Source organism: Ammospiza caudacuta, chromosome 1, assembly GCF_027887145.1.
Source record: "Ammospiza caudacuta isolate bAmmCau1 chromosome 1, bAmmCau1.pri, whole genome shotgun sequence".
Classification (NCBI taxonomy): domain Eukaryota; kingdom Metazoa; phylum Chordata; class Aves; order Passeriformes; family Passerellidae; genus Ammospiza; species Ammospiza caudacuta.
Window position 1 is genome coordinate 35606873 of NC_080593.1, and position 9217 is coordinate 35616089.

At 46.7% G+C, this 9217-nt stretch overlaps 1 protein-coding gene across 1 annotated transcript; it reads left to right on the forward strand.

Moving 5' to 3' along the window:
* The first annotated feature begins 1054 nt into the window (after positions 1 to 1054).
* Positions 1055 to 3627, forward strand: PRR15 (proline rich 15). The gene is made up of 2 exons (XM_058818011.1): positions 1055 to 1158; positions 1677 to 3627. The coding sequence occupies exon 2, from the start codon at positions 1686 to 1688 to the stop codon at positions 2046 to 2048; it is 363 nt and encodes a 120-aa protein (XP_058673994.1). The 5' UTR covers positions 1055 to 1158; positions 1677 to 1685; the 3' UTR covers positions 2049 to 3627.
* The last annotated feature ends 5590 nt before the right edge of the window (positions 3628 to 9217 follow it).

Here is a 9217-nt window from a genome sequence, read left to right on the forward strand (position 1 = left end):
TGCCAGGAGGGAATGTAAAGGCCATCTTTTACCACAGGAAGTTTGTGTTTTATTCCGTAGGAGATTTTTTTTGCTGTTGATTTTAATTGATTTGCTAGGCTGTTTGCAGTGTACACTTTCAAGTGTACGCTTCCTTATCCAAAAGCCTTTGCCTTTGAAGAGGGCACTCTACAGAGTAATGTAAGTGCATGCCCCAGGCTCCTCTCCCTCAGCAACCTGCATTCACCAATTTCCATACCTCTTATCTTTATGGGCTATTCCGGGAAGCTGCAAGTAGCAGAAGTTGATCTGCAAAAGAAGATCGGGCTGAAATATGCTGCTTTCACACACCTGCACCATCATAGGCATCCTTGAATGGCTCCCTGTTGATGGGAAGGGTGTTAGGAATCAAACACATATTACGTGGCTTAGCTCTACAAAGAACAAATAATCACTTTTAACACGTGGTGTGACAAAAGCAAATCTTTTTTCTCATTTCTGGGTGAATGAAAAAAGGCAAAGGCGTTTGTATGGTCATATATCCATCACCACACAGAAAGTCAAAGTCCCAATACAAAGTCAAACAAATACCAGACTACATCGTGTGACCTACAGCACCACTCGTTTTTTCAAGAAGGGCAGTTAACCACAATTCTATTTTCTTCAAGGTTCTAAAATACCCACCCACGCACATCCATCACGTGCACAAACAAAAAGCAGTGATATTTTGTTTCAGCCACGCACGCTGGCAACGCCGCATCCATCTCGGCAGCCTCGGATTTCACCTGCGCCGAGGCTCCCTGCCCTTCCTCCTCTTCCTCTGCCCCTCCCCGTGTCTCTCCACCGCCGGGTCTCCCTGGAGGGGACACCGACCCTCTCCCTGCAGCCCCGCGGAGCCGGGGCCGGGCGGCTCCCGCTCACCTGCCCGAGGTGGGGCGGGAGGGGCCGGCCCCGGGGCTGGCCGTGCCGCCGCTCCGCCCACGGGGACGAGCCGCGGGGCCGGCCGGCACCTGCCGCCGCTCCGCTCCGCGCCGCCCGGCACAGCACAGCCGCCCCGCACCGCCGCCCTCCCCGCCGGCCGTGCCCTCCCTCCCTCCGGCCGCGCCGGGCACCGCAGGGCGAGCGGCGGCCGCGATCCCCGCGGGGCAGGAGCGCTCCGCAGCGCCGGGCGGGCCCCAGGTCAGTGTCGCTTCCCGTACCTGTTGCGCAGGGAGCCGGCGGGGCGGGGAGAGGAGGGGAGGGAAGGAGGGAGGGGGAAAGCGAAAGGAGCCCCATCGCAAGAGCCCCATCGCAGGAGCCCCAGGACGCGCCACGCTCCCGGCCTCGTCCCGCGGGGAGGCGGCAGCCCCAAGGTACCGGACCTCGGGTCTGCTTCTGGGAATGGGGGGTGCTGAGCGCAGGGAGCGGCTCCCGCGGCCCGGCTCCGGGGCGTCATTTACCTGAGACCGAGCGAGCCGCGCACGGAGCGGGCGGCGCTTCCGAGCCGCTCGACGGGGCACGGAACGCTCCCCCCGCGCCCGCCCGGCCGCCGCCGCAGGACCCGTCCCTCCCCGCGGGCCGCTCCCGGGCGCCGGGCACACCTCCCCGGCAGCGCTGCCCGTCCCCCGGTGCTGGGCAAGAGGAGTCCCGGCGCCGACCGAGCGGGGAGGCGGCGTGCCCGGCTGCCAACCCGTGTTCGCCCTCTTCCCCCCCTGCAGGAGCCCGAGATGGCGGACAGCGCCGCGGCCACCGCCGCTCCTCGGGCCGGCGTGAAGGGCTCGGCCGGGCCCTGGTGGAAATCGCTGACCAACAAGAAGAAGCACAAGGAAGCGGCGGTAGCCCCGCCGCACCCCGTCGCCAGCGAGACCCCCGCCGACACCCCCAGCCCCGACGGCCGGGAGGAACAGTCCGGTCCCTTCGGCAGCGGCGACGCCGCGGGAACCGCAGTCGGCAACCGGCGGAGCCTCCGGGTGTCCCATTCGGGCCGCTTCAAGGAGCGGCGGAAGGTGCGCACCTCGCTGCTGGCCGACAGCCCCGAGGTCTTCGACGGCGGCGGCGCCCCAGGCCACGCCGCCCAAGGGCCCGAGTAGGCCGGGAGGAGCTTGCCGAGGAGCTGCCGCTGGATGGGTGGACGGAGAACTGGCGGGACAGGCGGCCGGAGTCGGTGACTGCCCCACAGCCATGGGGGCCGTGTAGGCAGCGGCCTCCCACACCTGAGCGGACGCTGCGGGGAGCCCGGCAGCGCTGCCAGGCGAGGGAATCGCGGGCGCTGTGTTACACCAACACCGCCAATAGAAACCCCTGGATGACGGGACAATGTGATTGTCTTTTTAAAAACCACAAATAAACATCCCACTCCCTGTACTGTGGTGAGCGGACTCAAAGGTGCTATCCCAAGGCCGACGGTGGGGTCTCTGAACCTTCCCGCAGCCCTCGCCAGGAGCCAACGTGCTGACTCTGAGGCCTGTGCCCCAGCTCCTTCTGGCTCTCAAGCCCAGGAGGCGCTTTGCTGCTTTCATCTCACAAGCTGTCTTATCGAAGGAAGGGGGTTGCAAAGTGCTCTTATCTAATTTCAGGGCCGAGGACCTCCGGTGGTGCCGAAAGTGCGCCAGTCCTGCCGTTAGCCACAAACACATCTTCCATCCCCCACGGGGGTGCAGAGAGAGGCATTGTGAGGGGCAGGCTCTTGCCTTCGCCCATGTCCCACATTGCATTTGCATATGGAAAAGGCAGGACCATGCTGGTATTCTCCTTCTTCTTACTGTGTAATACTAAGATGATGTTTCAGAGACTGGTCCCTCATAGTTCTGTTACAGAGGGAGGCCCATGTTGTCTAGCAATTCACACTGTTTACCCAGGGGATACATGATTTTTGCATAATTGGTGATAACTGGGATAATGAAGCTCCAATGAAGAAATTGTGTGATAAGATGTAAACATTCTTTTGGGACATGAGACCAGCCCTGGAGAGCACAAGCAGGGTTGCAGTTCTAATGTGGAAATAGGCTTTGGCACCCCTGGAAGTGTTTACTGTTTACCTTGTCTGAGGCTTTTGAAGCAAGGTAAAGTGTCCCAGGATTTCTTCTGATGGTGAGATGTGCTTTCACTCAAGTAGTTATTCACTCCCTCTAAGAGCTCTTGGATTTTTTTTTTTTTTGGACAAATAAATATAAGCCAGATTTGTACTGGTGTTGTGCCTTACAGAGCAAAATCAGCTAAAAATACTTGGCAATTACACATTTCTTGATAGTAGGTGATGTAGCAACAACTGACTTATTTATTTTAAATGCATTTGCAATATGCTTTATATTGTTAAAATGGCTTTAGACTTTTTCTGAGGATAAGATTCTACACAGTGGCAGGCACTGAAAATTATTTCATAACAGTCAAGTTAATGCAGTTATGATTCTCTTTGGTTATAACTAATCATTTGAGTCAATTAAAAATAAAAAGACTGGAAAGGAAATGAGAAGTGAGTTCCAGCTGAAAATACGGATTAAACCAGCCACTGTCAATCACTGAAATGTTGCACTAGATGCTGGGCAAGTGCCCCGTGGTTCAATGTGCACAATAATATGTAATGAACCTTGAAAGCTCCTGTGCAATAAACTCAGACAATGTAGCTGCTGAGGTGCTCACTGGTCATTCACTCCTTCAGACCCTGGAACCCAAGGACAGAGGGACTGTAGTATCAAATCCATTTCCATGCAAGTTTTTGTTTTTTTTTTTTCCTCCATCCAGTGTATAGATACATGCTTTTAAAATTTCCTTTAGTAAAACTACAAGGTACAGGGTTTGGACTGCCTTTTTATATTGCTGACTCCATGCTGACCAAGAACAGATCTGGGTGAGGTGAGGGGAGGTCTTTAAACTTTCTCCTCAGCGTTGCTTTTCTTATGGGAGGCCTCTTCAGTCAAGGGACAACTGAAATGCTCTTTTTGAGAAGAAGCAATTAGAGCAAACCTAGTCTTGGGAAAAGGGGGTTAAGAAAGAAGGGGAAAGTTTAAAAGCTGGAAACAGAGGTGGATGATGAAGAACCATATTCCAGCTACAGGATGAGACTGGGGAGGAAGGAGGCACAAAGTGGTGCATTTGCTGCCAGGGTTGTCATACTACCTTTGGAGGCCAAACTGTTCATGTTTATTATAGGCAGAAGTAGTCTGCCTGTATTCTAAAGTCCAAAGAAGTGTTTTTGTATGTGTGTGTGCCCAAAATGGAACAACAAGCAAGCAGAAATTGCACTGATGCATTTCTTAACTTCTGCATCTAGTTTGGTGTGAGTTCTGTGGGGGTCAGATCCTCAGAACTAGCCAGAGGCTGGAGAATGAATGCAGACTAATGTTTTATATATCTCATGTAGATCCTTTTTTTCATTTTTTAATCCTTAAACTGTTGTGAAAATACAGTTTCCTCCTCTCTTCTCTACCTAAAAGCTGCCTTGTTCTACAGTGAACCTCTGTTTGCTCTTTGGAAATGTCTCAGGTTTGTTGTTTGCAAGTCTTTACCTAGGCACAAGAAATACCCAATTTGGGTTTTATTCAAGAAGCCTGGTGTGCTGTTCAGATGGCTGCTGCTAAGGTTCAATATCAGTACTGGCTAATATGAGACTAAATATTGCCTATGATACTTTTATCATCCTTGCCTATGATACTTTTACCTTGGAAATTTGGTCAGAATAGGAAGTCAATAAATGCACATAGAACACCTCCCAGCGCTCCTCCATCTTTATCCTGACCTTGAGCTGTGGGAAGGAGATGTAATTCTATCTTCCTGCTCAGTCAAATCCTTGCTTCAATGAATATGATAGCAGCCACTGAAAAACTAGATCCATGAGAAAAAGGGCTGGCAGCCTCGTCTCACTTTCCGTGCCCTCTGTGCACAGCAGCACCTGCAGCTCAGCGCTCACCCACGCAGCAGGGCCAGCAGGAGGGAGAAGGCCTCTTGGCCATAACCTGTTGCACAGAAATAGTCCTCTTGTTTCCCAGCCAGAGCACCAAAAGAAGCTTAACTAATCTGTACACACGTAAATTAATTAAGCTGATACAGAAAAAAAATATTGGACAGTACTCGCTCTGTATAACCATAGAGCATTTCTGGCCACTGCATTATTGAAAGGCAGTTTGCACTCTTAGTATGGGTATTTTTCTCATCTTTTTTATAAAGATCATGGATCAGAAAGAAAGTTGAGGAAATAGGGTGACTGAAAAAGTACTTGCTGTATATTTTTAATAGTAAGCAGTGACCTATTGACAAAATAAATAGAAATAAGCAGATGAGGTGAACCTCAGCTATGTCAGTTACAGTGCAGTTTTCTTAATATTAACCTAGATACTAAGGACTGCTGGTTTGGGGCAAAAGATAAATATTTAGCAAATAGAATGAACTTTTCAAATAAACTCGCAAAGTATATGCTTGCCTATTCCTACTCTTGCCAAAACTAAAAATAAATCTCTGAGTGGTTGCCTGGTGAATCATTCCCTGCTATTGTAGGTTGGTCAGGCTAGACCTCAACAAAGATTATAGGGAGCACCTGCAGAAAATGATCCTAAATTGGAAATGCTGGAATAAATGCCTTGAAAGCCTCAAGACTTCTAACCTCAGATGTTATGTCAGGGTATGACTTAAACTGAACTGGAAAAATGGAGAGGAGACCTGACTGTTTGGAGGAAGAGGAGTCTTCACTGTTTGGAGGATTGGTTTTGGGTTTGTTTTTGGGGGAGGGGGGGAGGGGTGGAAGGGGAACGTGTAGGGGTTTTTTGTTTGGTTTGGTTTTGATTTTTTGGTTTGGTTTTTTTTTTTGGGGGGGGGTGGTTTGGGAGTTTTTCTGGTGATGGTGGCGAATTTTTTTTTTCTTTGTTTTTTTATTTAGTTCTCTCTTCACTGTAATGGCACCACTGATAATTTTGTATTTAAAATATCAAGTCTCTTGTCCCTGAGCAAGATAACCTCATATGAAGGCTAAAATCTGAAGGACAGAACTTCTGGCCTTGGCCTGGCCAGTGCAGCTGGATGCTCGGCCTTATAGTCCATGTTTAATGTGGCTCATTTAAATAGCTGATATCAGAAGACAAGCTGTTTCAAATGCAGCCACAAGCTGGAAGCTCATTTTGCTGCCTCTTGGGATTCTATCTGGTAGGACAAAACAAAGAAACCCAAACCTGGTATTTTCTATGATGTCTTTTAAAAGCTGGGGCAAGAGAAGATTGGTTATAGAATGATATTTGACACCATATAATTACACCATTTTGAAAAGCAAACCTTTCCTCTTCATCTCTAATTTATTGTAAATAAGATGAGAAACCTGCTGGCTTTGATTTTTCATTTCAGAATACAACAAAAGAGATAAAGTTGCTCGATTTTATAGACACAAGCAGTAGTAAAGTAGTTTATCAGTTTTATCCTTAATGACACATCTGAAATTCACAAGTAGCTCTAAGAAACAGTATTTGAATGTAGTCTTCAACTAAAGCATATTGATTAGCAGCTGCAGCTTATGAATTTGATTTACTGCCCATTTTATCTAGATAAAGCACTATAACATCAGATAATACCTGTTTTGGGGATAGCAAGTGGCTTTCCATGATAACTGCACGGCATGATTTCAAGAAAAAATCTACCCTGGTGAGTAATCCTCATCAGATCAAAACATCAGGTTTCTTCTGAGTTAACTGAGAAAGAATGGTTCTTTTCAGAGTATTAGTGACCAGACTATCAGATGTTTTGGGATGTGGAAAATAAACTTGATTCTCAGACACAAGCCTGTGCATGCTGTGAATCTCCTGCTGCCTGTTTGCAAAGTTTCAGGTCTTTCCCCTCATCCAAAGTTATCGTTCCTCGTGGCAGTTCCTTTTACATAAGGAGGTAAAGAGCATTACTCTCTCCATTACTGAAAATAAGAACCATACCTTTGTATGCCTGTTGAAGTGAAAAATTTGAGGTAGTGCATACTTGAACTTTGGTGACTCACCTTTTTTTCCCCACTGCTGACTTAAGTTTATTTTGCTTTCCGGGTCTTTGTTCTATCCTCAGTCTGTAAATGTTTGAGCAGATAAACCATCCACTGATCTCTCAAGATGACAGGAGAGTGGGCAGCACTTCAGTGGCCAAGGGAAAAGTTAAAATAGATCTGTTTCTGGGCTCTTTCCCATTGAATTTCATGAACAGAAGCAGAACTGAGTCTTGATTCTGGAGCTATGACTACCTGGGAAACAGAAGGAGCCTCATTGTCTGTGCATTCTTGGTTGTGTTTATCTTGGCACGTCCTTTCAGTGACAAGTTTCCAAAAAACAGAATTGGTTCACCTGTCCTGTTTAACATCATTGAGTTCAGGACTAGGAGCATGGTGTAAACTTCAAAGAGAAATCCTGCCAACAGTACTTCCTAGAAATCCTGTAGCTCAGACTGCTGCAAAAAGGGAAGGAGGAGGAGGAGAAAAAACCATATTTTCTGACTTCTCTCTTCTTGTGTTCTTTTCATGTTATACCAGTGCTATAATAATCTCCTTGCTAGACCCTAAAACAGCTAGAGAAGTAGAATTTATTAAATGTACAGAATATACAAGGACAGCATTTTACACTGGCACACATCTGAGGAAGAGATAAGCCCATGGCTAGATACTGCACTGAGCATTCAGAGGTAGTTTAATTCTTCCTGCAAGGCTGGCAAGTTATAGTTTGTTCCTGGCTCAATTCTCCACTGACTAGCAGTAGGTAGGAAAATGCCTCTAGGTAATATATTAGCTATCACAGGTGTTAATTAACATCTGCTGAATTGCCTCTGAAATGGCAGAGTGAGAAAGTGAAGAATCACATTAGAACAGCAGACATTGTGGAGCATGACTGAAATCACATAAGCTTTAGAAAGCTGAGGTCCCACTTTAAATGATCATTTGAAGCTCTTAAAATATTATCTGTTTTTGTTGATGACTGCTATTTTTTCTTAATCCATATACTTTTATTTTTCTGCTGTAATAGTTTACCATACAGACACCTTTTTAATGAGTGTTCTAACACACTATGTATTACCTCTCTAGTTTTATTGATTGCTTTTTCACTCTTTTTCTGCTGAAACAAGAATTTGGCTGAGCTTGTCATCTGCAAAAGGTTTCCACAAAATTAGAAGATAAAGCTATGACTTATGCATAAATCTAAACTCAAATTCATAACCTTGCAGTTGTGGAGTGCTCTGGAGAAGTGAGCTCATCTGAAGATTGATCCTTTCATCTTCCTGAAAAAAGGCATCCATCATCCCTACTATAAAGAAAGGAAATGTAGGAAATAGGGCTAAAGTAAAGCTTCTAAGTATGTGAACAAAATTATGCATCTAGTCTGTGAACAGAAGTCAGACTATGCCACAAGTACCTAAGAAAACCAAGGTGTAAAAAGTGGAGGCAAGAGTGTCAAATGGGATTTCTAAAGTTTTAGATCTCTAAGAGGAACTTTTAGGTATGTGGGAGTTTTAACATGACTTAAACTTAACACATCACTGCACAGTGACTTCCAGGACATGGCTGAGACTTCAGCTAGAACCAGAGAGGGGCAGAGGTGGAATTGCATCTGTGGCATTGGTGTCCCACTTGCACAGGTAGGAAAAACAATTCAGTTATATCCAAGAAGTGTATGTAAAGTAGTGGTGTGGGAATGTGTCTCCCCTCGTGCAGCTGCAGATTTCCAGTGTGGTCAAAGGGTCACACTGACAAAAGCATTGAGGTGTCTGATTCCATTTACTTCAATGGTGTCTCAGTATCCTTGTGTCTCTAAGCTTCAGTAAAACCTCATAAATAGGGAGTGTAGTTACACAAAACTGTCAAAATTATACTAAGGTGAGAAGGTAAAAAAGGAAAATTTCTGGTTTATTTATCAATGCAAATGGAGGTAACAATGCAAAAGAGCTGTCTAATAACATATATATTTTTTATTCTGTATTTTCGGCTGTTTGTACTGAAGCAGTGTAGCTGCTTTCTCCCCTCCTCCCTGGTATATTCTTGCTTTCCAGCTGCTATTTGATCTTTTCCAGTAAACTTGAAATTATTCCTTACAGAACCTCAGCCCCGTGTAGCATTTCGGCAGGGCTATTGTTCTTTTGTCCACTGCCTGTAGATCAGCTTTTACTGCTAAACAGCTTCTTTATAAAGCCCAATGAAACCTTCTCTCGTGCTTTTGTTTGCATTGAGAGCAAGACCAAAGGTTAAAGAGGATTTTAAATCCTGAGGTGTGCAGAGCACCCCCATCCCTCCCTGTGCTTCAGTGTTCATTACTGC

Coding starts and splice junctions, on each gene's coding strand:
- PRR15 (XM_058818011.1), top strand. CDS start 1,686: ATGGCGGACAGCGCCGCGGCCACCGCCGCTCCTCGGGCCGGCGTGAAG.